Source organism: Lepidochelys olivacea (assembly GCF_965140295.1).
Source record: "Lepidochelys olivacea isolate rLepOli2 genome assembly, chromosome: 6".
NCBI classification, from domain to species: Eukaryota; Metazoa; Chordata; order Testudines; family Cheloniidae; genus Lepidochelys; species Lepidochelys olivacea.
In genome coordinates, this window is record NC_140416.1 from 8,231,196 (window position 1) to 8,259,079 (window position 27,884).

Here is a 27,884-nt window from a genome sequence, read left to right on the forward strand (position 1 = left end):
GTTATTACCCTGATTATGGGAACTGTGCTTGGAACTGTACGTGGCCTTTTGTTACGATGGAGGGATTCACCATCATCTAAGTAGCACTCGCTAGGCAAGGGTCATGGGTTCCAAAACTGTGTGAATGGAGAGAGGCTGGGGACAAGTATTAATACTTGGTGGCATGGGCCCCTTGGTGAGGGCCTTACATGCTAATTGCACTTCCTCCTCTCTCCACTGTGGAATATCAGAGCTAATTTTGATTTCATTAGAAGTCTAGTTACAGGCTGCTGAGCTCACTTTGGGCTGACAGTGCACCAGCACTGGGGCTCCCCTATTATAAGCTGAATTCACCTAAGCGCTGAAATCACTGAGTGTTGTGTTAAGTAGTGGGGGAGCCTGAAGATATATTGTGGAGCAGTTTGCGGGCCGGCTGGCGAAGCAGTTCGACACGGAGCAGTGTGTGGATGGCAGGAGCTGCTTGTGGGCCGTGGAGCTGAGCGAAGGAGTTCGTGGGGCGGCTGGCGGAGCGGAGCGCAGCTGAGTGAAGGAGTTCGTGGGGCGGCTGGTGGAGCGGAGTGCAGCTGCGCGAAGGAGTTTTGTGGGGCGGCTGGCGGAGCGGAGCGGAGCGCCGCTATGGAGCTATGGGGCGGTCAGCTTCAGATCACGTAAGGTGCCTCTTACCCCCGTCCCATTTCCACCCAGGTTGGGAGGTAAAGCTCCGCCGATAAACTTTCGAACTCTGGGGCTGCCCTGACCAGGGACAGAGACTTTTGGGGCATTGGACTTTTGGGGTTGCTGGACTCAAGAACCAAAGGGAAAAGGGCATGCCCCAATTTGCCTGGGGTGGGGTTGTTTTTGCTCATGGGTTGTGTTATGAATCCGGTTGGTGGTGTTTCCCCAACATAATGCCACATTGTTTCTCTCTGTTATTAAAAGACTTTTGCTACACTCAGACTATGTGCTTGCGAGAGGGGAAGTATTGCCTCTTGGAGGCGCCCAGCGGGGGTGGTATATATTTGTCCCAGGTCACTGGGTGGGGGCTCGAGCCGGTTTGCATTGTGTTATTGGAATGGAACCCCTAGATATTGAACCCGGCCCTTGTTGCTGCCAACTCTGACGGGCAGAAGGGTTACATATGCTTAATCTGTTGGGGGCAGGAGATTTACACAAACTGGGACTTGTACTGAATTTAGCCAATTGGGTGTGTTTACTGGGGCAGACCCAGGATGGACAGGGCTATACCATTCCTATGGGGATAGCCACTATGACCATTAAAGCAGCACATGCCCTCCCACCACCCCTGGCAGGCTGGGAACACATTCCTGTGTGGGCTAAGAATAACCTGGATTGTGGTATGGGCAGCATGGAAGTACTGCTTGAGGGCGGGGACCCTCCCCCACAGAAACAACATCCTATTCCTCGGGAGGCATTGTCAGAGGTGGGGGCAACTACTGGGGAATTGTAACAGAGGGGATTGATTAGAGCAGTTGCATCCCCTTGTAATGCTGCTATGTGGCCAGTGAGAAAGACAAATGGTACCTGGTGCCTCACTGTGGATTACAGGGCACTAAATGCTCTGGCCAATTCACCAGCCTCAGTGGTGGCAGTGTACCCTGAAATGTTGGCCCGTATTGGACCCCAATTTCAAATTTTCACTGTTTTGGACATAGCTAATGGGTTTTGGTCTCTGCCACTAGCTACCTCGTGTCAGTATACAACTGCATTCACGTGGGAGGGCAGACAATTCTGCTGGACAGTCCTACCCCAGGGATATCGGGGTGCCCCTGCAATTTTTCACAGATACATGAGACAGGTTCTGGAGGGGGTGGATTCAGCAAGGTGCATACAATATATAGACAACCTGTTACTAATGTCAGGGACAGAGGAGGAAGACAGGAAACTAACCGAGCAGGTCCTGCAAGCTTTGGCAAGAGCAGGGTTGAAAGTCAATGGGAAAAAGGCTCAGATGGGACAGACAAGAGTGACCTACTTAGGAGTGGAAGTGTCCCAGATGGTAAGGGAAATCGATAAGGGACGGGTGCAATTGCCACTGCCTACGGATGTTAAAAGCTTACAAAGTTTTCTGGGTCTAACTGGATTTTGCAGGGATTTTGTGGCCAATTATGCAGAAATAGCCCAGCCTCTATTTGACCTAACCCGAGCCTCAATGTGGGAATGGTCAAAAGAGCGTACTGAGGCAGTGAGAGTGCCAAAGGAAAACCTAGCCAGTGCTCCAGTGCTGGCCTCCCTGAATGGGGAGAAACTCTTTTATCTGTACCCTTTGGTATCGGATGCTACCATTGGTTGTGTGTTAACACAGGAGTATGGAGCAAAGGACAGACCTGTGGCCTTTGCCTCTCGACTTTTGAGTGCTGTGGAACTGAAGTGTGGATGGTGTGAAAAGGTGCTCTTGTGCACCTACTGGGGGGCAGGGAAATTCAAATGCCTCCCGGGAATGCAGAAAGTAATAGTCAGATCTCATGGTGACCCCTGCGGCTGTTACATATGCATATGTAACGTATGTTACATACGTTACTGTCTTACAGGGACCAGTGAGTGGGCAGCGTACTGCCCAATGGTTGCTGGCTCTACAAGCAGAAAACATTAAAGCAGAAGTGTTAAAGGAACCCATAGTCTGGGTAGCTGGATTACATCTGGCTGGCACCCCACACCAATGTGAAGCCAGCCCAAGTAAAACCCAACATCAGGTGTTTCGGGCAGCTAACCCCAATCAGGTAAAGGAGGGGACACTGGTATGGTTTTTGGATGGAAGTTGTAGGTATCGAGGGGGACGGAAAACTGCAGGCTTAGCTGTTGTTGGAATCAGAGGCAATGAGACAATCAGCACCACTGGTTTCTCACTAGAAGCAAGGTCAGCTCAGGAGGCAGAACTGACAACCTTGCTAACAACTTTAAATGAAGTGGATCCCAAATTTGAGCCAGAATGTTGGGTGGTGGTAGATTCAGATTATGTATTTCATGGTGCCACATTAATGCTGAGATGGTGAGTGGATAATCATGTCAGGGCAACAGACAGCTCCACAATCAAGCATGCTACCTGGTGGAAGCGAGTGGAGGAGCTCAGTCACAGGATCAATGTGGTAAAGGTAAAGGTACACAAGAAAACAGGACCCCTAAGCAAAGGGAATAATCTGGCCGATGTAGAGGCCAAGAGGGCTGCAACAGAGGCACCCCCATGGCCCTGGGAGCCAGAAGAGAGCGTGCCTGTCACAGTGTTAACAAGAAGCGGGGTGGATACAGATCGGGGAGGGCGAATTTGAGAGTTGCAAGAATCTGACCCAGGACTGGAAGGCATCATGAAACTTGGGGACAGGTATGTGCCAAAGGTGGAACTAATGGAAGGGATTTGGTGTCTTAACAGCTGAGGGACTAGTAATGCTGTGCCCACAGGGAAGCCAGATGGCTTTCTTAAGCTGGGTGCTTGGGAGCTTGGCAGGGGGACACCTGGGTTTGAGGAGACACTGGAAACTTTAAAAAGGTTTTGCTGGTGGCCAGGAATGGCAGCTGATTTAAAATCACATCTGGAATGTTTGGACTGTGCCAGGCACAGCCCACCTCACAACGTGCTAAGGGGAGAATTAATGAGACAAGCCCCAAGGGGACCTTGGAAAAGAATACAAATTGACTACACAGGACCCTACCACCAGATCACAGAAAAAAACAATTCATGGTGGTGGTGGATGCTTTCAGCAGGTGGGTGAAAGCTTTCCCCACAAAGTATCAAACTGCCAGAGTAACTGCTGAAATACTGGTAAATGAGGTATTTACTCGCTGGGGGGTCCCAAAGGTGATTGACTCAGACCAAGGAGTAGCTTTCCAGTCAGATTTGTTAGGGGAGCTATCGGCCCTCACTGGAATCACACAGTTGTTCCATATTGCTTATCACCCCCAGGCTGCGGGGCAGGTGGAATGCATGAACCGCACCATTAAAAGTGAGCTAAGAAAGGGAGTGGAAATGGGAGGAAAAACTGGTCACAGTTACTGCTCTTTGTCTTAATGAGAATAAGGGCCCGAGAATCAAAGGGCACAGGATTTTCTCCATATGAGGCTCTTATGGTAAGGCCCATGGAACGGTGGGAAAATCTACTTACCCCAGTACCTGGAGAAGTCACTACACACGGCTTAACACAAGAATGGATTTTAACTCTGACCATGTAAAACCGGTACAGCAGGCGGTGGCCTGGCGAGACGATCAAGGAGCAGCAAGAATCAAAGCATGGTATGACTTCCCCGGGGAGTGTGATCTACCCATGGTAGGAGATCTAGTGATGTACAAGATCACAGGTCAACACCATCCATTCCCAGCTCCTAAATGGAACGGCCCCTATCTTGTCCTTGACCAATTAGGGCCCAGTCTGCTATTATTGGGTACAGAGAATGGAGGACGGGAGTAGGTTCACTGCACTCAAATAAAAAGGTACAAACAGGGGATTGGGAAAGGGGACGTGTAAATTTTGTTATGTGTGTATTACAGGTTAATTCAAAAAGGAGAAAAGGATGAAAATTCCCTGGCCCTGGAGGGAACAATTACTAGTGCTAATCACAATCGTCACATTTACAAATTCTATTCAGATCCCACGATGTGAAGTGTCAAAAGGAGGAAACACATGGACGGCTACACATGCAACCTGTGGTAATCAAGCTAATGAAGACTATGGGAATCTACCCATAGAAAGATGTACCACTAATACTCCAACAGGAATTTGGCGTGTTGGTATATGGTTTATGGATTAGATGGGGGAATACAACCCGGTGGAGCATATCAAATTTATCAGGAAATATTGCATGGTACTCCCTGGGTGCTGCCATGATTAATGATAGTGGAAAACACAGTTACCCAGCTATGTGGTTGTTAGGATATAAATAGTCAGGCCTGTCTGTCAAGGCCTATACTCTAAGAATTTAGGTGTATTCTTATCACTTAGCTAGTTGTAGAGGTATAAAAGAAAGAATAAAAATCACTGCCTGCCGGTGTAAGTCCTTCTCTTACTGTGACAGTCTGAGGCCCTGTTCTTAGGCTGAGATCCCTGGCTAAGCAACAGAGGCAGCCATAAACTGGGAAGTCTACGGTCACATCCTCACATTCTAAACTAGTCACATTGAAAGAAGGTGCTATTGGGCTGTTAGGAATACAATCCTGTCCTGATAATGCCTATCACCTCCAGAGAAAGGGAAGTGCCTAGAAGATGTAAAAGGAAACTTAGTTTGATAGCATCCTATCTGGCAAGAACTCACTTATCAATAGCTGGGATGTGAAATCCTCATTTCTGTGTTTGTTCTATCACTGTAGTCCCCATTTCCCCATTGTTTGTCTGTATAATCTCTGTCTGGTTCTGTGATTGTTCCTGTCTGCTGTATAATTAATTTTGCTGGGTGTAAACTAATTAAGGCGGTGGGATATAATTGGTTAAATAATCATGTTACAATATGTTAGGATTGGTTAGTTAAATTTCAGGAAAATGATTGGTTAAGGTATAGCTAAGCAGAACTCAAGTTTTACTATATAGTCTGCAGTCAATCAGGAAGTGTGTGTGTGTGTGTGTGTGGGAAATGGGAACAGGGAATGGGGGTGGGGAAATTGGAATCATGTTTGGCTAAGGGCAGGAATGGGAACAGGGACACAGGTGTAAGGCTCTGTGGTGTCAGAGCTGGGAAGGGGGACACTAAGGAAGGAAACTGGAATCATGCTTGCTGGAAGTTCACCCCAATAAACATTGAATTGTTTGCACCTTTGGACTTCGGGTATTGTTGCTCTCTGTTCATGCGAGAAGGACCAGGGAAGTAAGTGGGTGAAGGAATAAGCCCCCTAACAGTGGTTTGTTACCGAGGCTCGAAAGAATATAACCCTCTGGTCTCCTGGAGCAAATGAACCCTTTGGGGAAAATAGGGCCTTACATTTAGGGTGTGATGTTACCATATGTAACCCCAATGATACTTCCATGGAAGATAATCCCCGAAGGTGTGATTGTTTTGTACATATTATACTAGGTGTAAAATCCCATTTGGGACACCGGGGGTACGATGAGTTAACCATTTTACAGACTGTAACCCTACAGGTGATCTGGATGCCAAGTTGGAAGAACCCAAATTTAAAGTGGTCACAGCCTGGAGCCGAGAATATTCCCTGATGAGCAAATGTATGGGAGCCATTGTGGGAGTGGGTGCAGCCAGCACTGTTTAATGTGTCCTTTCACTCTATTCCAGGGGTGGGATGCCCCAAGGAATGGTGGGTGGACAAAATTCATCCTAATGGTAGTATATACATCAAAGGATTGAAACAACAATTCAATGGGTGGGTGAGGGGACACACCTGGAATCGTCATTGGAAAAGGGGATTGTGGGCAGCGGGGAACACGATGCTGGGTACATGGAATCTGGGGGATGAGTGAGTAACCAAATGATTAGTAGCCAAAATGTGAGATTTCAACAACAAATTAATAGCACAGCAACAATCAGCAGTTGCCACAGGGTGGAGGACAGCAGTAGAGGTAAACTTGCAGTTAACTCATTGGGCAGGGGACCTGGTGACATGGGTGGGAGATGGCTTCAGAAGACTAACATGGGGAGAAGTGTGCGTAGATATTCAAAATGCTCAGTTAATAATGTTAATGGATATTATGAGAGAGGCTTGGTCAGAACAATGGTCTTCAGTATTAAATCAGGAGGCTAGCCCATATTTATCCAACAATTGCAAAAACATACCCATCTATCTGGAAAATAACATCCCCGACCTGTGGGGACAGTTCTTGTGTAATTGTTACTATGATACCATGGGAAGGAAATGCAAATAAGGTGGTCCCCTTGAACCCTATGGGAGTAACTAGGGAAGGGGGAGCGTATTGGGAGCCACTAGGAAATAGGTGGGAGGTAGGGTGGAATGGGGTAAATTGGACTGTCATCACATTAAGCAGTTGTATATACAGAGGAGGAATATGGATGTGCCCCCTCCTATGACTATGGAGGAGCAGGATCAATGGCCTATTGCAAAGGGTGGGGGGGCATTTAGGAGTAATGTATATGGGGTATGGTGTACTCTGTTGGGAATGTATGCAATCCTGCAATATAACACTAGGAGGCAATATTTTTTCACTATATGACCAAATTATGAACTTCTATACACTGCCACCTGAACTATGGTGCATCAATGGATCAGTGGACTTAATCGTAGTAAACAATCGAACCAGCACCTACTACCCCATGCAGTACCAAGTAGTTGAATTGGTTTGGACAATACCAAATTTCACTGTGGATATTCAATGGACACACAATATGGACAAAAGTACACAAAGATTACAAGAGCAACTTGCTGCAAGCGCCAACAGTTGGACACACTTACAAAACACTACAGGATGGCACTGACAAAATTTTTACCCTATCAAAGAAGGAAAAGCAGTGTTTTTGGTGGTGGCCAGGACTCTCAGTGTTGCTGTGGATTATCATAGCAGCTGGTGTATTGTTCACTGTATTTGTGTTACGTTGCATATGGAAACCATCAAGGGGGGCAAAACCCCCTAGAGAACAGTCAATAATTATAACCTATAAGTAATGTAGTAAGCCCTCCCCCACAGTGTACTATACAACCCGGACCCAACCTTCTCGGGCACACTATAATGGGAAGTCTGGAACACTAATTGGAATAGGTGTGGTGTGCCCATACAAGAGAAGGTGCAGGGCACGGTACTACACAAGGGGCAGTGGGGCAGATGGAGCATCGACGCCTCCACCTTGATGCCTGGCCCTATCAGGAAGTGTGTCACCATATGCCTTATGCTTTTCCAGGGATACTGTTAGCCGACGGCCAAGGATGTTTGGTGAGGTGCCAGCTATGCCCGTTTATACCATCCGTGACTTTAACCGCTAGGACGCACTGTCCCTTCGCGGCGGGCAGCCCGGGCTAGGCTGACGGATGCCCCAAGGTCCTAACCACCCGTGACTTTAACTGCTAGAGCTCAGAGCTCCTTCGCAGCGGGCAGTCAATACTGACTGACAGGTGCCCCAATGGCAGCACTAAGAGCCTCTCCACACCCGTGACTTTAACTGCTAGAGCTCAGAGCTCCTTCGCAGCGGGCAGCCAGGATTGACTGACAGGTGCCCCAAGAGTTTGCCCCGTGGAGGCAGCACAACTCAACGCTAGGCTCTTAGTACTCTCACCTAATGGCCAGGCTTTAGAGCCAAAACGGCTGAGGTTCTTTAATTGTGTTGGCTGCTTTACAGTAAACCAGAGAAAACAAGTCAGGCTTATGCATAAATGGTTACCAAAATTTATTAAGCTAGATTCTAATCATGTGGTTACAAAATTGCTAGTGCCTACTTATTTAAATGTAGAGATGTTACACACACAAACAAGTTACAAAACTGAAGCCACAATCCCAAAGAAAGAAAACAAAGTATAGAGCTCTATTTCAAAATATGTGTACACTAAAGATAGGAGATCAGGTGTGGGTGCTTCTTACCCTCCTTGCATCTCTCGATTCCAGCGGTGCCAAGCCAGGATCGGTCACTCAATTCCGCGGAAAGACGAATAAGGGACAAGGCGTAGGGACCCTCTTAGCTGCAGAAGCCTTGGGAGGCTGTCACTTATCTGACCAGCAGATAGATAGTGAAAAGCACTCAAAAATCATGGTGCTGTAGGTCCCCTACTTATACCTCTGTACTCCTTTATTCTCTTTCTCCTTTCTTATGCCAAATTGAGGCTGGTCTGTCGGGGTGACGCCAGCTTTTGCAAGAGTAGTTTACACTTGCAAAGGAGAGAAACAATAAGTTTCGACTACTGGACATTTCTTTTATCAGGGTAAATATTTTCCCACCTAGGATGTTGGTGTGTGTGCATCACGCTATTTAGTTGGGGCTAAGAGCCATGTCTGTCACAGGGCCTCTGCCTGCTGTGAGCTTAATCGTCGTATCTGTTCCCAGAGGCACATTGTAGCAGCACACCTGTGCTTTCACAGCTTCAAAGGCTGTGCTGGAATATATGTTAAGTGCCCTGTTCCTGCTTCCTCCTGTGTTTCCAGCAATGCTGGTCTGAGGGGGGGCGGGGGCTGGCTGTCTGGCTACAGATACCTGGGCAGGAGGATCCAAAAAGGAAAAAGAAAAAAAGGGGGTGGGGTGGAGTGTTAGGATATAGATATTCAGGCCTGTCTGCAAAGGGCTATACTCTAAGAATTTAGGTATATGTTTATCATTTAGCTAGTTATAGAAGTATAAAAGAAAGAATCAAAATCACTGTCTGCCTGTGTAAGGGCCTTCTCTCACTGTGCCAGTCTGAGGCCCTGTTCTTAAGCTAAGGCCTCTGGCTAAGCAGTGGGAGCAGCCATAAGCTGGGAAGCGACTGGTCACATCCTCACACATTTCAAACCAGTCATATTGAAATAAGGCAATCTGGGGCTGTTAGCAAGGTGATCCGATCTATCATCTCCAGATAAAGGGAAGAACCTAGAAGATGTAAAAGGAAATTTAGTCTGATAGTTTTCTGTTTGGTAAAAACTCACTTATCAATAGACATAGTTGGGAAACCCTTATGTCTTTATAGATGTAGTTGTGAAATCCTCACTTCTGCATTGTTTTGTCATTATAGTTCCTACTTTGCTATTGTTTATTTGCATGGTCTCTGCCTGGTTCTGTGATTGTTTTTGTCTGCTGTATAATTAATTTTGCTGGGTGTAAACTAATTAAGGTGGTGGGATATAACTGGTTAGCTAATCATGTTACAATATGTTAGGATTGGTTAGGTAAATTTCAGTAAAATGACTGGTTAAGGTATAGCTGAGAATATTACTATATAAATTGGGGGCAAACAGGAAGTAAGTTAAGGAGTACTTGTGGCACCTTAGAGACTAACCAATTTATTTGAGCATGAGCTTTCGATGAAGCATCCGATGAAGTGAGCTGTAGCTCACGAAAGCTCATGCTCAAATAAATTGGTTAGTCTCTAAGGTGCCACAAGTACTCCTTTTCTTTTTGCGAATACAGACTAACACGGCTGTTACTCTGAAACAGGAAGTAAGTTGGGATTTGAAAATAAGGAAAAAGGAACTTGGATTTAAACTTGCTGGAAGTTCACCCCAATAAACACTGAATTGTTTGCACCTTCGGATTTTGGGTATTGTTGCTCTCTGTTCACATGAGAAGGACTAGGGAAGTGGGAGGGTGAAGGAATAAGCCCTCTAACACCCCAGCCCCCTAATCATTTTTGTTGCCCTCCGCTGGACTCTCTCCAATTTGTCCACATCCTTTCTGTAGTGGGGGGGGGGGGACCAAAAATGGACACAATACTCCAGGTGTGGCCTCACCAGTGCCAAATAGAGGAGAATAATCACTTCCCTTGATCAGCTGGCAATGCTCCTACTAATACAGCCCAATATGCCATTGGCCTTCTTGGCAACAAGGGTACACTCCTGACTCATGGAGACCCTACTCCATTGAGAAAGCAGGCTGCTTCTGCTACAATTTCTGCATGGCTTTGAAGAGCAGTCCTAAGCAGAGCATGATACAGTAATCTAACCTGGAAGTGACAAAGGCCTTGCACGTTAGTAGAGAAATTTGCATTATTAAGAAAAGGTTGCATCTTTTAACTACATGAAGGTGGATTCACTGGTACCACGTGTGACAGATACCCTCCAGCCTCCAGGGTGCCACCTGATGTACTGGGTACCACTGAGCCCTCCTGCTCCACCAGTCTGAGCACCCTTACACTGTCCTGCTGAGCCAGGCCCTCAAGCCTCCTCCAGCACACACACAGGTAAGGACACACCCAGCTGCAGAAAGACATGGATGCTAAAATCAGCTCTGCATGGAAAGGTCAGCTAGGGACTTGCCCAGCACTCAAGTGCACACTCCCTCTGGAGTGTAAACCCAAAATGGTATCGTCTTGTGCTGCACAGAGAACTGTACAACGTAAGCTCATGAAATTTGCTCCCTCCCTCAATGTGGAGGAAGATATGCACAGCTTTTTGCCCCCAGTTATGAAGTCCACAAACTGGTTTTAGAGAAAACAAAAACAAGTTTATTAACTACAAAAGATAGATTTTAAGTGAATATAAGGGATAGCAAACAAATCAAAGCAGATTAACCAGCAAATGAAAAAATATGCAAGCTAAACTTAATACTAAAGAAACTAGTTATAACTAAGTTTCAGAGGGGTTGCCGTGTTAGTCTGTATCAGCAAAAACAATGAAGAATCCCTGTGGCACCTTAGAGACTAACAAATTTAAGTAATTTTCCCTCTGTTGATATTCACCCCTTCTGGCCAACTTGAGAATAGGCCACTTCCACCTTGACTGAATTGGCCTCGTTAGCACTGACCCCCTACTTGGTAAGGTAACTCCCATCTTTTCATGTGCTGTATATATATACTGCTTATTGTATTTTTCACTCCATGCATCTGATGAAGTGGGTTTTAGCCCACAAAAGCTTATGGCCAAATAAATTTGTTAGTCTCTAAGGTGCACAAGGACTCCTCCTTGTTCTAGGCTATAACTAACAATTTCTCACCCTAAATGTTGTTTTAGGTTGCAGAGTATCTTGAAGGCAAGCTGCTTTTGCTTGCACCTTAAAACTCCCAGTATTTCTTTCACAGGCCAAACACCCTCTCACCTGGGCTCAGTCCTTCTCCCACATCCCCCTGTGTCTTTGTTTCTTATATGTTTTCAGCAGTCTTCCTGGGCAGGGATTGAGTGAATAACGAACCCCAATCATCTCACTCCCCTGTCTTAAAAGTTAGGAATATTGACTATACATCTGTACTACAAAAATGTTTGCATCTGGGGAAGGCCCACCAGACAGAATCCTGCAGTGTCAAAGCAGCCATGAGTCAAAGGAAGGTGGGAGATTAGCATCTTCAAAGACCTATTGTTCTCCTTAATGGTTCATTGATTTGTCCCCAGCTAACCAGCCAGACAGGTTGCATTCTGTCTGGTGGGTGTTCCCCAGATGCAAACATTTCTGCAGTACAGATGTATAGTCAATATTCCTAACTTTAGATACAAAAATTATACATGCCTACAAATAGGATAATCATATTCAGTGAATCATAACCTTTCCAATGATATCTCACAAGAGTCATCTTGCATAAAATACATCTTAAATATGCTTAAATAATATTATAACAATATTTCTATGAAGAATAAGGGGCGTAGTGTCACACCTGGGAATCCAAGGGCAGATTGGTGGCCGAAAAAAGTTCTCTGAAATTGCAGACCTTTCTGGGGAGGTAACTGCTGATGGATGGAGCAGTGCAATCCTTGCCAGTTTCTCTAGTTGCTCCCCTTTGTTAACCTAGTGGTCTCCAAAGTGGGGTACGCGCACCCCAAGGGGTGCGCAAGACCATCCCTGGGGGTGCGTGGCAGGAGGAGCGCCACTGAAGGAGTGCTGTCGGCATGGCGGCAGCAGCGCTCCTGGACCTCTGATTCTTTGGCGGCACACCAGCGGCAGCAGCTTGGCTTTTCCCCGCTCCGTCTTTGGCGGCACACCAGCAGCAGCTCAGCTCTCCCCGCTCCATCTTCGGCGGCACGCCGGCGGCAGCTCGGCTCTCCCCGCTCCGTCTTCGGCGGCACGCCAGCAGCAGTTTAGCTCTCCCCGCTCCGTCTTCGGTGGCATGCCGGTGGCAGCTCTTCTTTTTTTTGCTTCCCTAGAGCTGGCCCTGCGGGTGCGCGATCCAAAAAGTTTGGAGTCCACTGTGCTAACCAATATTTTCATCTTTCCCAAATGAGTGCCTCTTGACTTGTTTGTATCCAACATCTCAGGCAACTTTGCTGCAGAGCCTTATCTCAGCGAGGCACTGGGAAAGCAAGGAAACTGCACGGTCCAGTTCTGATGGAAAGGAGACATAGAGAAGAGCATACTGAAGCCACTGCAGCCCTAAACACCTCCATATCCTTGGGCAGTCTGGAGCAGGAAGGAGCCTTGTGGGGCCTCACCAGAGAGGGCTGGATGAAAAGCTGCCTGATGCTCCCAGAAAGCATCCAGTGCCCCATCCCTCCCTGCTAGATGTCACAGGCTTGTCAGCAACACCTCATGCTGAAAGGTATCAAAGGCTGATGCTAGATCTCTTATAATCTACATGGCCCCATGACCCTTGTTCATCTCCAGAAGGAAATCGGTGATGAAGAAGGCTGATGCTGCCTCTGCACCATGTGTCAGCTGAAAACTAGTTTTGTGCAGATTCCTCCAGCTTTCTGAATGTTTTTAAGCTGGAGCTTCCGTCCCATGACCTAAGCGGTGAACTTCCCCAGAAAGGGTAGGCTTGGGACAAAATAGTAACAGATAAAGATATTAACATTATAGGGTGGTTTCTTGAGCAATTAACAATCCCCATCAATAATGGATCTTTGCTGGCTTTCAACAGCCATGAGGAGTTTTTCACCCATTAACTCCCACCAGAATGGGTTCAGAGAGAGTGTCACTGTGTACAATTGCTCTCCTGGATATAGGGTCAGCAGAGTGCCCTGATCACATGGAAGAAAGCAGCCACATCACCTTTGTGGTACATCTGTAAGACTCTACCTGGGCCAGTCCTCCCTGCTTTCCCTTCTCAGTGATTTGGGTTCATTATGCTTTAGTTGAAACATGTGACTCACGAAAAAAGTCCCCGGCCTCTGAAGAGAGGAAGTGCAGCTGAAGAGAGGAACTGAAAGAGTCTGCAGGAGCCTCTCGCTCATTGCCTCGCTCATTTCCCCTGTGATCCTGCCACCCCATACATCTTGGCTCTCCTCCTTGGAGCAAAGGGGAGAGAGGACTTAGTGCAATGGATGACTTGGGTAAGTGAACCCCCCTTCCAATGGAAGAGCAAGGAGTGGACTCTTGAGTTAGGCCCCCAAACTGGGTTTGATGCTGACACCACCTAGTCCAGCCCTGGATCTGTCGCAGCCAGAGCGGCCCGGCCCTAGGCGCGGCCGGGGTGGCACAGCACAGCCTGACCCCGGAGCGGCCCAGACCCAGGTGTGGCCGGAGCAGGCCAGCCATGCCTGGGGCTGGGCTGCTCAGGCCACAGCTGCTCCAGGCCACAGACTGAGTTGGGGCCAGGGGAGGGGCACCCCTTCTGTGGCAGGTTGGGGCCCCGGTGCTGGTGTGGGGAGAGAGCACTGGGGGGAGTGTTGTGTGTCCTGTGTGGCAGGCGCAGTTTATATTGTTTGTCTCTAACCGGTTTTCTTGTTCAGATGCTTTGCTGGCAGAACTGGAAGAAAGCTCTAAGGAGCCCAAAGGGAACTACTCCCTTCTAACACACGGCTCCAGTGAGCAGAGACCAGCCGCAGCAGTGCCTGAGACAGACGCTGTCCAGAACGAGAAACTAGTCACCTCAGGGACCCATAAGGTATTCCCTTCAGTGCCTGTTGGGGCTGCCTACACACAAGGTACCCGGCAGAAATCCATCCTCTACAACAGGGAGGTTGAGACCCTGCAGAACTCAGCACATGAAGGTTGTCCCATGCAGACAGTTACATCTGTGCCCTAGAGATGTTACAGGCCCATCCAGCCCCTCCTGACTATAATTTAGGAGAATGCCGAGAGTGGAGAAGGGATTTCCAGATGATCAATTAACCACTAATTCTCCTTAATTAGCCATGTTCACAGTAAGGCAGGATCTGGAAATACAGTATAACTGGATTGGGTATAAGGAAATGGGCTGCTTTCTTTGTATATCCCTTGCTCTTTCTGTTTCCAGGTACAGCCTGCATTAAGTACTTGGCTCCAGGAATCAGATGACAAAAATGTCTACAGGTAAATGCTGTACCGGGGAGGGAAAGCTGTTTTATTGATCCTTCCAGTACACCCATCTGTATCTCCTCAGCACTGCTTCCTATAAATGCCTGCTCCCCCATGATGCTTAATGAAAAATTAACCTACCCTGATCCCCCACCATGGCAGGACAGAGCCGGTTTGAGGTGGTACTGCCCATACCAGCCTTTCTCTGGTGGCCTGGTCTAAGCGTGGGTCAAAAAGAAGTTTCCAACCCTTCTGGTTGCGCCCATCTCAGTCTGAACAGGACCCAATTCAGGGCTGAGGCTGCAGGCAGGCAGGGGGTAATAATAAATCATGAATAATGCCCCATCCCAGGGCATAGAAAGGCCTAAACATGGCAGAACTGCCAGCGTGGAGAAGGGGGTTGGTGACAGGGTGGTGCAGAGGAGTTACCTGTGGATCTGCCAGTATGCAAATCAACAGACTTAACACCCCCCACAGGAGGTGGAGAGAATCCACAACCTCTGCTTACAACCAGTGGACTGGTAGTAGTGACCACAGAGCAGCAAAACTGCACCAAGCTACCAGTTGGTGCCTGTGTGCCCAAGTCTCCTCGGCTCCCCTGTGTGCCCAAGTGTCCTCGGCTCCCTGGTGTGAAGTGTGGCACAGGGTGGGCTAGGAGGGGGCTGTACTAGTGGGTTAATTATATATTTGTATTGGGGTAGCAGAGGTTTCAATCAGGATCTCCTCATTGCGCTAACTGCTGTACACATGGCAAAAAGGCCTCTAGCTTGAAGGCCTTACAATCTTTGATTAAAACAGTTGAATCGGGAGCTTAATAATGATTTAAATGTCATATTGTTCTTTACGTCATTGCTGATCGTTGTACAAGAAATATCCAGTTACTGGAAGTCTGTGGGTGGTACTTAGGGTGTGAGAGGGGTTTGGTTAAGGGGGTGGTGGCTGGGGAGTCTGTAGGCCTGGTTGGGCAAAGGGATGGTCTCTGGATTGGTAAGGGGATGGTATCTGGGTGTGTGGGAGTCGCTTGGATAAGGGATTGGTACCTGGGTGTGTGGGCATGGTTTGGCTAAAGGAAGGGCAGCTGGGTGTGTGGGAGTGTCTTGGCTAAGGGGGTAGTACCTGGGTATGTGGGTGTGGCTTGGCTAAGGGGATGGTACCTGGGTGTGTGGGTGTGGCTTGGCTAAGGGGATGGTACCTGGGTGTGTAGGAATGGCTTGGCTAAGGGGGTGGTACCTGGGTAGAATACCCCCGAACCTCTCCACTGACCCTCTCTCCAGTTACTAATCCTTTCCTCTCCTTTGTCCTCCAGTAGTTGCTGGTTATACTCCTCCCACTCCAAACACCCAGATCTGGCTCCACCCCTGCCTCCCTGCCACCAGTTCAGTGGGCCGTTGCTCACTGACTGGCTATTGGGGGAAACCTTCCCTAAACTCCACAGCTCCCTCCCCAGACACATCCCCACCTGCCCTGCCCTCCACTCACAAGTCCCTGACTGTATTTAGTGCCTGTCTACGTGGGGACACTTAGGAAAGCTCATCTAAATGACCTTTTAAAGTGGGTTAGTTAAACCTCATTAAACCCCTGTGTGGATCGTCTCATTCAGAATTAAAGTGCCCTTAATTCAGTTTATCTTAATTCTGTTCCTGAACAGGAACACCCAGCATCTGCTCTGGGGATCAGACGATAACTGATGATGGGGAGATGCGTTTGTTTCCCTTCTCTAGGGGTGTCCCTCACACCCTGCTCTACTTCCATGCTCACTGGGGTGAGCACCATGCTTCCAGTGAACGCTTTGGTGTTCCTGTGGTCTGGTGGTGGCAGGGCGGGTCTGGCTGCTGGGAGCTGGGTAAAGGGGGCTCATGGTGGGGTTGAAGCAGTGACCTACTCTCTTTGACACGGACGTCTCTCTTCTACCCGCAGTGAGGTTCCAACTCCGCAGCTGTCGCTTCTTTCCCCTCCCCCCCCGACGGCTGCTCAGCAGCTGGATGAGCTTTTATCCCATTTGGGCCAGATGCAGTCCAAGGTGAGTCCTGGCCATGCAACCCCCTCCTCCAGAAGAACCAGGGGCACCACTTTGCAAAGCTTCAGTTGAGATGCAGGCCTTGGGCTCTTCCTTGGGAATGGCCCCTGCCCACGGCTGGATTAAACTTCTGTGAGCCCAGCACTGCTGGGCCATGGCCCACCCTCCCATTCTGCCCCTCGCTCTGCCCTGAGACCACACCCCCACTCAAGACTCATCCCCTGAGGCTCCGCCCACCACGTGCACAGGGTGGGAGGGGGTGGAGAGGAATGAGTGGTGGGCGGGGCCTGCGGTGGGGAAGAGGCCAAGTGGGGACAGGGCCTCGGGATGGCACGCAGGTGGAGTGGGGGAGCAGGGTCATGGTCTGGGCGCTGGGGCCCCTTCTGAGTGTGGGCCCAGCACCATGGCACCATTGGTGCCATTGGCAACCTGGCACTGCCCCTGTCCCACGTTCCAGCCGGCAATGGCAAAGCCTGGCGTTCTTCTGTTGGTACAGTAGAAACAACTCCCTAGGTGAGGGGGAAATGGGGAAGCTGTAGGGCCAAGCCCCTGGCGGGAACACGAAGCCAAACATTCTCACGGCGTGGTCTCCTCCTTTCTGGCAGATCTCAGCGGTGGGTTCTGCTGTAGAACCGGAACGTGCCAGGGGGCCATCAGCAGTGGGGCCAAGTCCCGGCAGCACTCTTGAGAGCATGCTGGGGGACCTGACACAAGAGCTGCAGGACCTCGGCATCACGGCCGTGCCTAAGGGCAACTGTGCTTCCTGCCGCAAACCCATCGCTGGAAAGGTGAGAGGGGATGGCATGGACCCTGCAGCTGTCTGTCAGTCTATATGCGTGTTCCTCTGTCTCACCAGGGTTGGCTCCTTCCACTCTTGATTGCTCAGAGCTATAAGATCTGCTTGGTCAGACAGTATGTTTCCCCCAGTCCCTCCTTTAGGTGAGGGGATCTCTTTCTCCCCAAAAAGTCCTATAACAGCTGAGTCTCTTGCTGTCTCAGCCACCATCTCTAGGACCATGCGAGGGTCCCTATTCCTATCATGGCTTCCCCAAACTGCTGGGTCCCCCATGTACCAATGGGCTCAGTGGCAGAGATTCTCTGGGCAAAGACTTCCTGAGTTTTGTCCTGTCTCTAGATGATCACTGCTCTGGGAAAGACGTGGCATCCCGAGCACTTCACCTGCACCCAATGCGGACAGGAGATGGGCTCCAGTGCTTTCTACGAGCGAGGCGGCCTGGCGTACTGCCAGGAGGATTATCACCAGCTCTTCTCCCCCCGCTGTGCCTACTGTGCCGGGCCCATCCTGGAGGTAAATAGAGCTGACTCTGCCCTCCTGGTTCTAACTCCTGCCAGGGAAGGTTCCTGGTTGGATTAACCAGGAGGCTGCTTTTCCTTGCCCCTCTCCTCTCGTAGCTCTCTGCCGATAGTGCACACCCCAGTCACTTCGTTCTCTTTGCAGAAAGTTCTGACGGCCATGGACAAGACTTGGCACCCGGAGCACTTCTTCTGTGCTCACTGTGGGAAGGTGTTCAGCAATGATGGTGCGTCCCCTGCTCTTCTCCTGCCATACGTAGAAAGTCGGGATTCCACGGGGATCTAGGCCTCTGTCTTGACCCACAGTCCCGCTGCTATTCCAGCCCTGGCCTCTCCCCAAAGCTCCCCCCCTCAATTCCAACCTGCAGGCCCCTGTTATCCCCTCCCTCAACTCCCTCTCACCCCCGCCTCCGCTCTGCCCATGCCCCTGAATCCTGACTGCAGCTGCCTACTATCTTAGCTCTGGGCTTCCCCCTACACCTCTGCCAGTTCCCCATATTCCTTACTTGGGTTCCCCACCCTCCTGCTATTCCAACCCTGGGCCTCCAGTCGTGAGTTGTGATTCTGTCAGGTGCACAGATCAGGGACAATTCTGGAAGGGAGCAGTCATTTCGCTGGGCACTCACTGCTAAAGTGCTCAGTCATATGAATAGATTCCCTCCCTCTGAGGCCCTAAGGGATACAGACTTTGGGGCCAGAGCTCCGGCCGTTAGCACCAGTGTGGAGTGCTGGTTACTATTTCCTATAGTTGTCACACAGACAGTGTTTAACTGTGTCATGGTGGCACAGCGGCACCTGTAACAACCCCGGTGACCACTTGCTCACAGCCCAGACAGTGGCACAAAATCCCCACAGTAGCAGCAATTGTCCATCTATGCATTTTGCCATCAGTTCCCCTTTAAGGCCCCATCCTGTCCCTGTGCAGTGTGCGTGTGTGTTAATTGCTTGCTTGCTGGGCCGCCCATGGTAGGTGCTCATTAATTTCCCCAGGCAGCCAGAGCAAAAACACTCCGTTCCTGCCAGGGGATTGGTTTTCTAGGCAGGCACTCAGCGGCTGTGTTCTCGCCAGCCCTGCTCAGTAATTGACACCTGAGAGAGAGCCGGTGCTGAGGGCCTCGCTCATTCCCACTCGCTCATTCCCACGCTGCTAATTATAGCAGTGTTGTGAAAAGTTTAACTGATGAGTTCAGGCCCCAGCCCCTCTTGGGGCCTGTTCTTTCTTTGTCCCCTCCTGCATCCTGTCTTTGTTCTCTGGGGGCCTCTCTCCCCACATCAGTGACTTCTTGTTAGTGCTAAGTTTGAGGAGTTTGGCTAGCGATAGGCTGCTTATTCACTGGAGCAGGGACTGTGCACAGTATTGTATGATGCCCAGTACAGTGGGGCCATGATGCTAACTCGGACCTCTTCCATGATCCCAATACTATTCCTGGCACAGTGATCTTGTCTTATCCCAGCTCAGTCCCTACAGGTGGCAGCCAGTTCTGCCTGCACCCGTCTCTTGTAGCACACTCCGTTGTCACGAGATTGTCTAACTCAGCTCCTTGACTGCTGGGTTGAATTTGAATTCCTGCTTTTAGGGATGTCTGGTTTGTTCTAGGAATCCACCTTCTGCCTTTACTATTATTTATTATTATGGTAACACCTAGAGATTCCAGCTGAGATCAGGGCCCCATCGTGCCAGGCGCTGCCCAGACACACAGGGAGAGACAGGCCCTGCCCTAGCTGAGATCAGGGCCCCATCGTGCCAGGAACTGCCCAGACACAGCGAGAGACAGGCCCTGCCCCAGCTGAGATCAGGGCCCTATCATGCCAGGAACTGCCCAGACACACAGCAAGAGACAGGCCCTGCCCCAGCTGAGATCAGGGCCCTATCATGCCAGGAACTGCCCAGACACATAGCAAGAGACAGGCCCTGCCCCAGCTGAGATCAGGGTCCCATTGCATTGGGCACTGCATAGACACAGTGAGAGAAAGTCCTGGCCCTAAAGAGCTTCTTGGCTAAGTAGACAAGACAAAGGTTGGGAGAATGGAAGGTTCGTTATCTTCATTTTATAGAAGGGTAACTCAGGTCCGTAGAGAAGTGACATGTCAAGGTCACACTGCGAGTCTGTGACAGAGCTGGGCACTGGATCCAAATTTGAGGGCCCAGTGCAAGGCTGTAAGCACAAACCCAGCCTTCCTCTGCAAGACAGGGCAATTCTCTGAGAGAGTTCTCAGCAACGACAGGAAAAGTCATAAAGCAACATCCCATGGGCTCAGATTTTTAAAGGTATTTCAGGCATTGCTGTGCTCAGTGTTCATGGAATCCTAGAAGATCAGGGTTGGAAGAGGCCTCAGGAGGTCATCTAGTCCAACCCCCTGCCAGGGCTGGCCCACAACATTTTGGCACCTGAGGCGGGGAGCTCAAATGATGCCCCCATACCTCCTCGCTTGGGCCAAAACTTTGAAAAGTCTCAATTCTGCCTTCTTCCTGTTCTACTCCTCTCATGGTACTGCTCTGCTACCTACCCTAATAAAGGAGAACTAACAACTTAAAATGCCTTGTTCAAAAATTTTAAGTAACACTTAACTTTCAAATGCCTGAACAGCAAATGTAACTTTTCTTGTCTGCATAGTAAACACTGGCATTTTTATCTGTTTGAATAATCAAAGTGGTGCTTTCCGTGCCTTCTTGGTTGCAAAGATTTGAACTGCTTCCTGAAGGTCCACAGTCTGGGCCAGCTCATGCTCTATTGAGATGGTTGCAAGGCCGACCAGCCTCTCCTGTGTCATTGTGGAGCGTAGATTTGTTTTTATTAACTTTAAGAAGTTCTTCACTGGCAACTGTTACAGGAAGTGTTAGAAGTATGTGCAGAGCAACAAAAGCATTTGGAAAGAGGGTGGTCATCTTATTTGTGCACATATATTCCAGAACAGCCTTTGGAGTTGATCCTGCTGAAATGTATATTGAAAGGGCTTTCAGGTCATCACCTAAATCACTCGCATCAATATCACGCATGTCGTCATGTGTCAACTCTGTCTAGTGCCCTGTATTGCTGGTGTAGGTCTTCTTCAGGTATAGTGAGGAGTTTTGGAATATCATACAATATCCCAAATATACTACTGTGTTCCTTGAGCTGCATGAAACGTTCTTCAACTGACTGTATTGCACAATCTAGCACCTGGTTAAAGAATTCAACTTGGAATTGTTGTTTGGGGTCTCTTATGGGATTATCCCATGCCTCATAATCAAAATGTCGTCTTCTTTGGTGACTGTTGTATTCTTGAATGGGTGGGAAAATAGCTTCAGTGTGAAGTTCCTCTGCCAACTTCTGTGCACTCTTCAGAACATTTTGAAATCCCTCATCTGACTGGTAGGACTGTAGGTATGACTTTGCTTTGTCCAGTTGTTCCATTGCTCCAGATATATCAAGGTCAACACCTTGGAGTTTCTTGCTTACAACATTTATTTTAAACAGTATGTCGTGCCACAACACTAAGCCACACACAAATTTGGAATTATGTGTGTTTCTGGTAATTCCATTCCCCTCTGCCACCGTTCTCCCACAAACAGTTCCTGTCATAGCATTAGCCTCCATAATGGCAACTATGGCGTCATCTATCTTCCCAATTTGGTGTTTGATAGGCTTTATCGCCTCCACTCAACTTTCCCATCATGTGGCACTCAGTGGTTTCAGTGTCAGAGAGGATGTTCCCAGACGTTGCTTCAAAATTTGCCATCGATGAGTTGATGCAGAGAAAAATACATAGATGCTTTGAATTACAGTAAAAAATTCAGCAGCCTCACTAGAAACTGATGCTGCACCACTGACCACCAAGTTCAATGAATGAGAACTGCATGGGACAAAAAAAGTTCGAGGGTTTAACTCTCGGATCTGTGTCTGCACTCCTCTGTTCTTTCCTCTCATATTGGCACCATTATCATAGCCCGGACCTCTCAGCTATCGCAATTCCCTGTCATACCAGATCTTGTAGTATCATCAATGTAAATAAATTCTAGAGAATGCTCTCTGACAGTCACCATTGTAGGGACGTTTTCACTAGGTTCTGTTGTTGTTACAAAACGCACCATTAAAGTAAATTGTTCCGTATGGCTGATGTAAGGTGTGCAGTCCAGAATAACAGAGTAATATCTTGCTGACTTCAGATCTGCCACAATCTTCTGTTTGACTTTTGTTGCCAGTAACTGTGTGATCTCATTTTGAATTGTTTTTTCAAGGTAGTGGTGTGTGTACATTTCTTGGGTGGTGACTCTTCTTAGATGCTCCGGGAGTACAGCATCAAACTCAGCCATCAGCTCCACAATTTTAAGGACGTTTCCATTGTTTGGCACCTACAGCTGATCTGAAGTGCCATGCAGTGCTAGGTTTTTGGTAGCAAGCATTCCCACAATGGCAATGAGCCTTTTCAGAACATTTTGCCAGTAAAGAGACGCTGATGCAATCTTCTCTTGATGCTGATCATCTATGGTGGCCTTTAACCTTAGTCTCATCTCAAGCTCTTTCCACCTATGGAATGCTCTCTGGCAGTTTGCTGCCTTCTCATGGCATGCCAGATTTCTAGCCAGATTTTTCCAGTCCTTTGTTCCTATAGAACCCAATGTGGCTGGAACATTAGACTGGAAGATTAGACTGGAAGAGTTTGCAACAAAAACAGCATGCAGCATTCTGGGCTTTTGAGTACATAAGCCATGGCCCCTCCACTTTGTCACCATTGGGGATTTCACGCCAGTAATGTGTTGGATGGAAACTTCTATTTTCATTGTCTTTGGGGAACATGAAGTTTTTCACTTGCTGTGGCCCATGCAGTACAAGGAAGTCCCTCAGGCTACTGCTCAAGTGGGTCCACAGTCCTGGATCATCTAAACTTAAGAAACTAAACTCAGCAGCAGCTGTTTCTTGCACCTCCTCCACACTCTTCTCTGATCTACACTTTTCTTCAGGAATGTGAATGGTTACATCCATTTGAGATGGAGATATGGATGCTGCAGTAGCTGCCAGGTCACCTGCACTCTGACTAACTGGAAGATCAGGCATCTCCTCACCACTCACATCCTCACTGGGGCCGGAAGGCTCACCGTGAACGTTTGTGTCTATGTATCTCAGGAGAGCTCCTTCCTGCTTAGATAGAAAAGCTTCCTTTGCTTGCTTTATTTTTCTGAATGCTGCCCCAGAGGGGCGTTTTCTTCTTTCATTCTTGACTGCTATTCTGTGCCAACTATAGTGGCTCTCAACACTCAATTGAAGGGGACAAATAAGCAGGCTGGTAGCAGGGCCTGAGTGAGGAAAGTGAGGAAAGTCTTAAGGGCCTAACTGGCTCCTGCTACTTCAGTTGACTGCCTGTTCTCCTCAAGTGGGTTCAGAGAAGCAGCAGGAAACAGGAAACTCCCTGAGAAGGTGGTGTTAATCAGTCCAGGTTCCTGGGGGTGCTAAAGAGATACATAAGAGGCTCCTTCTCCTCTCTCACTCTCTGCAGCTCCTGCTGCTTTCTGTTGTTCCCTCTCACCTTCTCTCTTGCCTGCCTGTTATGCCTCTAGTGCCCTCCTTCCTCCAGCACAGCACTCCACCATCTCTGTGCATCTAGAGCAGAGAGAATACACATTCACCAGCAGCAGACACAATTTTCTACACTCGGGGTCCTAGTGGCACCCTCCCCTCCCCGCCACAGTCTGGCACCTGAGGCAGCCGCCTCAGTTCGCCTCATGGTAAGGCCAGCCCTGCCCCCTGATCAAAGAAGGACCAACACCAACTAAATCATCCCAGCCAAGGCTTTGTTAAGGCGGGCCTTAAAAACCTCGAAGGATGGAGATTCCACCACCTCCCTAAGGAACCCATTCCAGTGCTTCACTACCCTCCTAGTGAAATAGTGTTTCCTAATTTTCAACCTAAACCTCCCCCACTGCAACTTGAGACCATTGCTCCTTGTTCTGGCATCTGCCGCCACTGAGAAAAGCTGAGCTCCATCCTCTTTGGAACCCCCCTTCAGATAGTTGAAGGCTGCTATCAAATCCCCCCTCACTCTTCTCTTCTGCAGACTAAATAACCCCAGTTCCCTCAGCCTCTCCTCGTAAGTCATGTGCTCCAGCCCCCTAATCATTTTGGTTGCCCTCCACTGGACTCTCTCCAATTTGTCCCCATCCCTTCTGTAGTGGGGGCCCAAAACTGGACACAATACTCCAGATGTGACCTCACCAGTGCCGAATAGAGGGGAATAATCACTTCCCTCGATCTGCTGCAATGTTCCTACTAATGCAGCCCAATATGCCGTTTGCCTTCTTGGCAACAAGGGCACACTGCTGACTCATATCCAGCTTCTTGTCCACTGTAATCCCCAGGTCCTTTTCTGCAGAACTGCTGCTTAGCCAGTCGGTCCCCAGCCTGTAGCGGTGCATGGGATTCTTCCGTCCTAAGTGCAGTCCTCTGCACTTGTCCTTGTTGAACCTCAACAGATTTCTTTTGGCCCAATCATCCAATTTGTCTAGGTCACTCTGGATCCTATCCCTACCCTCCAGCATATCTACCTATCCCTCCAGCTTAGTTTCATCTGTGAGCTTGCTGGGGGTGCAATCCATCTCATCATCCAGATCATTAATAAAGATGTTGAACAAAACTGGCCCCACGACTGACCCCTGGGGCACTCCGCTTGATACCGGCTGCCAACTAGACATCGAGCCGTTGATGACTACCTGTTGAGCCCGACAATCTATCCACCTTATAGTCCATTCATCCAATCCATACTTTAACTTGCTGACAAGAATACTGTGGGAGACCGTAACAAAAGCTTTGCTAAAGTCAAGATATATCACGTCCACTGTTTTCCCCATATCCACAGAGCCAGTTATCTCATCATAGAAGGGAATCAGGTTGATCAGGCATGACTTGCCCTTGGTGAATCCATGTTGACTGTTCCTGATCACCTTCCTCTCCTCCAAGTGCTTCAAAATGGATTCCTTGAGGATCTGCTCCATGATTTTTCTAGGGACTGAGGTGAGGCTGACCAGTCTGTAGTTCCCTGGATTCTCCTTCTTCCCTTTTTTAAACATGGGCACTATATTTGCCTTTTTCCAATCATCCGGCACCTCCCCCAATCACCACAAGTTTTCAAATATAATGGCCAATGGCTCTGCAATCATATCGGCCAATTCCCTCGGCACCCGTGGATGCATTATATCTGGACCCATGGACTTCTGCATGTCCAGATTTTCTAAATAGTCCTTAACCTGTTCTTTCACCACTGAGGGCTGCTCACCTCCTCCCCACAGTGTGTTGCCCAGGACAGCAGTGTGGGAGCTGACCTTGTCTGTGAAAACAGAGGCAAAAAAAACATTGAGTACTTCAGCTTTTTCCACATCATCTGTCACTAGGTTGCCTCCCCCATTCATTAAGGTCACTTTCCCTGACCTTTTTCTTGTTGCTAACATACCTGTAGAAACCCTTCTTGTTACGCTTCACATCCCTTGCTAGCTGCAACTCCAGTTGTGTTTTGGCCTTCCTGATTTCACCCCTGCATGCTCAAGCAATATTGTTATACTCCTCCATAGTCATCTGCCCAAGTTTCCACTTCTTGTGTGCTTCCTTTTTGTGTTTAAGCTCACCAAAGATTTCACTGTTAAGCCAGGCTCGTTGCCTGCCATATTTGCTATTCTTTCTGCACATCAGGATGGTTTGTTCCTGCACCCTCAATAAGGCTTCTTTAAAATACAGCCAGCTTTCCTGGACTCCTTTCCCCCTCATATTAGCCCCATAGTGTGCAATGCCTGACTGATTTAGGAACTAAAATCTCATTTTCAAAAGGCATTTAGGCTCCTAAATCAGTTAGTCATCACAACACTGAAGACAACAATGTCTAAATGCCTTTGAAAATCTGGGCCCTAAGGACTAGTGAGAATTTCTCCCTGTAATTCCCAAGTTTGGCCACAGGGGGAGCAAATGAGAAGGAAAGCAGGAGTGTGGCTGTGAGAAATTTGCATCTTAAAGAGGAATATCCGTGCACAGTGTTTGTTGTACAGGCCCAGCATGAATCAGAGTGGGCAGTGTAACTCAGGTACGTTCTCTGGCTCCCTGGGGTAGGTTTGGAGCTTGGCAGGAAGGGTCCCTCTCTGTGTCCTCCCATTGGGATTCAGGTGCACTTCATGGATGTCTTCTCCCTGCTTGCCTCCGCAGGTTTCCATGAGAAGAATGGGAAGCCGTACTGCCAGAAGGACTTCCTGGCCATGTTCTCTCCTAAATGCAGAGCCTGTGAGCGGCCTGTGATGGATAACTACCTGTCCGCGCTCCAGGGCGTCTGGCACCCCGAGTGCTTTGTGTGTGGGGTGAGTGTGCGGAGTCCCATGCAGGGGGCTGGAGGGACACCTGGGCTTTAATCTTCAGGAAGGTGATGCAGAGCATGGCCAGGTGAGGGTCAGGAGGTTCTTCCCTATAGAGCACTAAGAACCTCTATAACAGCTGAGTGTGATTCCAGCTCCCTTATCGGGGATGGCTGGGTGAAGCACCAGGGTAGAGGGGCCAGGGGCTAGATAGGTGAGGGGACTGGGTCCCATATGGTGGCTGGATGGGCAAGGGAGCAGGGCCCATATGGGGGCCAGATGGGTGAGGGGCAGAACACCATATGCAGGTTGGCAAGGTGCTTAGTTAGGGATGAGGTCTCAATGCTCCTTCCCCCTCCCTTAGGACTGTTTCAGCAGCTTCACCACTGGCTCCTTCTTTGAGCTAGATGGACGCCCCTACTGCGAGCTTCACTTCCACCAGCGCCAGGGCTCGGTGTGTCACGGCTGTGGGAAGCCCATCACCGGGCGCTGCATCAGTGCCATGGGGCACCGGTTCCACCCCGAGCACTTCATCTGCGCCTTCTGCCTGAGCCAGCTGCAGAAGGGCACCTTCCGGGACCATGGTGACAAAGCCTACTGCCACGCCTGCTACGGCAAGCTCTTTGTGTGACTTCTGCACTGGCCCAAGGGGAGGGGGCTAAGTACCAAAACTGGCTCTGTGGGACAGCCCCCTCTGGCATCCTTAGCCAGAGGCTGAGATACAGGGAGAGAGACCACAGGCCAGAGTCAACAAAGAGCAGCCTCCTTCAATGGGCCTGAACCACTGATTGTTTAAATCAATAGCATTCCATTGATGTCCTTTCTGTTAAATATTAGCTGAAGGTCTGGCCCAATATGTTTGGAGAGAGCGGGGTTCCCTCCCCAGTGACAGCCACTGCGGTCTCCTTCCCAGGAACCTGCCCCTGCCCCTTGATCATCCCTTCCTGGACGTTCTGCTCCTTCAGGCTGTGCTCTGCTTCTCTCCCCTCCAGTGCACGATTTCACCTGCTCCTCTGTTCTCACCTTTGAGCTATACTCATGGTAAATGTAACTGGATGAGGGCGCTGCCCAGAAATAAACATCTTAGTATTCTCTGTGGTTGGTTCTGCATATAGGTTTGGACAGGGATGTTGTGGGAGGGGAGGGATTGATTCTGAGACTTCCGAAGCGGCATCCCTGGATTTCACCTCAGAGGAGAACAATAAGGATAAAGAACAGTGGGGTCAAGAGGTGGGATAGAACCTTTCAGTTTTGGGGGAGCAGGTTAACATAGAACGAGCTCATTGCTACATGTAAAGGCTTGGGTCCATCCAGCAGCTGACATGTCCCTTTCATTAGCAAAATCCTTCTTTATTTTCTGTTCCCGAGCCATCACATACACATTTCCATTTTGGGCTCCTCTAGAAACGGCCCAACCTGATCAGACTCCCACATCCATCTAGCCCAGTCTCCTGTCTCCAACATTGGCAGTACTAGATGCTGCAAAGGAAAGTGTAAGAACCCTGCAGTAGAAGCTATGGGATAATCTGCCCCTTGCATTAGAAT

At 49.0% G+C, this 27,884-nt stretch overlaps 1 protein-coding gene across 1 annotated transcript; it reads left to right on the forward strand.

Annotated features, from left to right (window-relative positions):
* The first annotated feature begins 13,655 nt into the window (after positions 1–13,655).
* Positions 13,656–27,420, forward strand: LPXN (leupaxin). Its single transcript, XM_084632233.1, has 9 exons — positions 13,656–13,757; positions 14,157–14,311; positions 14,663–14,718; positions 16,621–16,723; positions 17,326–17,508; positions 17,856–18,029; positions 18,180–18,261; positions 26,197–26,345; positions 26,704–27,420. The coding sequence occupies exons 1-9, from the start codon at positions 13,745–13,747 to the stop codon at positions 26,968–26,970; spliced, it is 1,182 nt and encodes a 393-aa protein (XP_084488359.1). The 5' UTR covers positions 13,656–13,744; the 3' UTR covers positions 26,971–27,420.
* Positions 27,421–27,884: the final 464 nt, after the last annotated feature.

What these genes read in the sequence shown, in the direction of transcription:
- LPXN (XM_084632233.1), top strand. An exon ending in TGGGCCAGATGCAGTCCAAG is followed by an intron (nt 16,724 to 17,325) that starts GTGAGTCCTGGC and finishes CCTTTCTGGCAG; the next exon opens with ATCTCAGCGGTGGGTTCTGC. An exon ending in GTGCCGGGCCCATCCTGGAG is followed by an intron (nt 18,030 to 18,179) that starts GTAAATAGAGCT and finishes TTCTCTTTGCAG; the next exon opens with AAAGTTCTGACGGCCATGGA.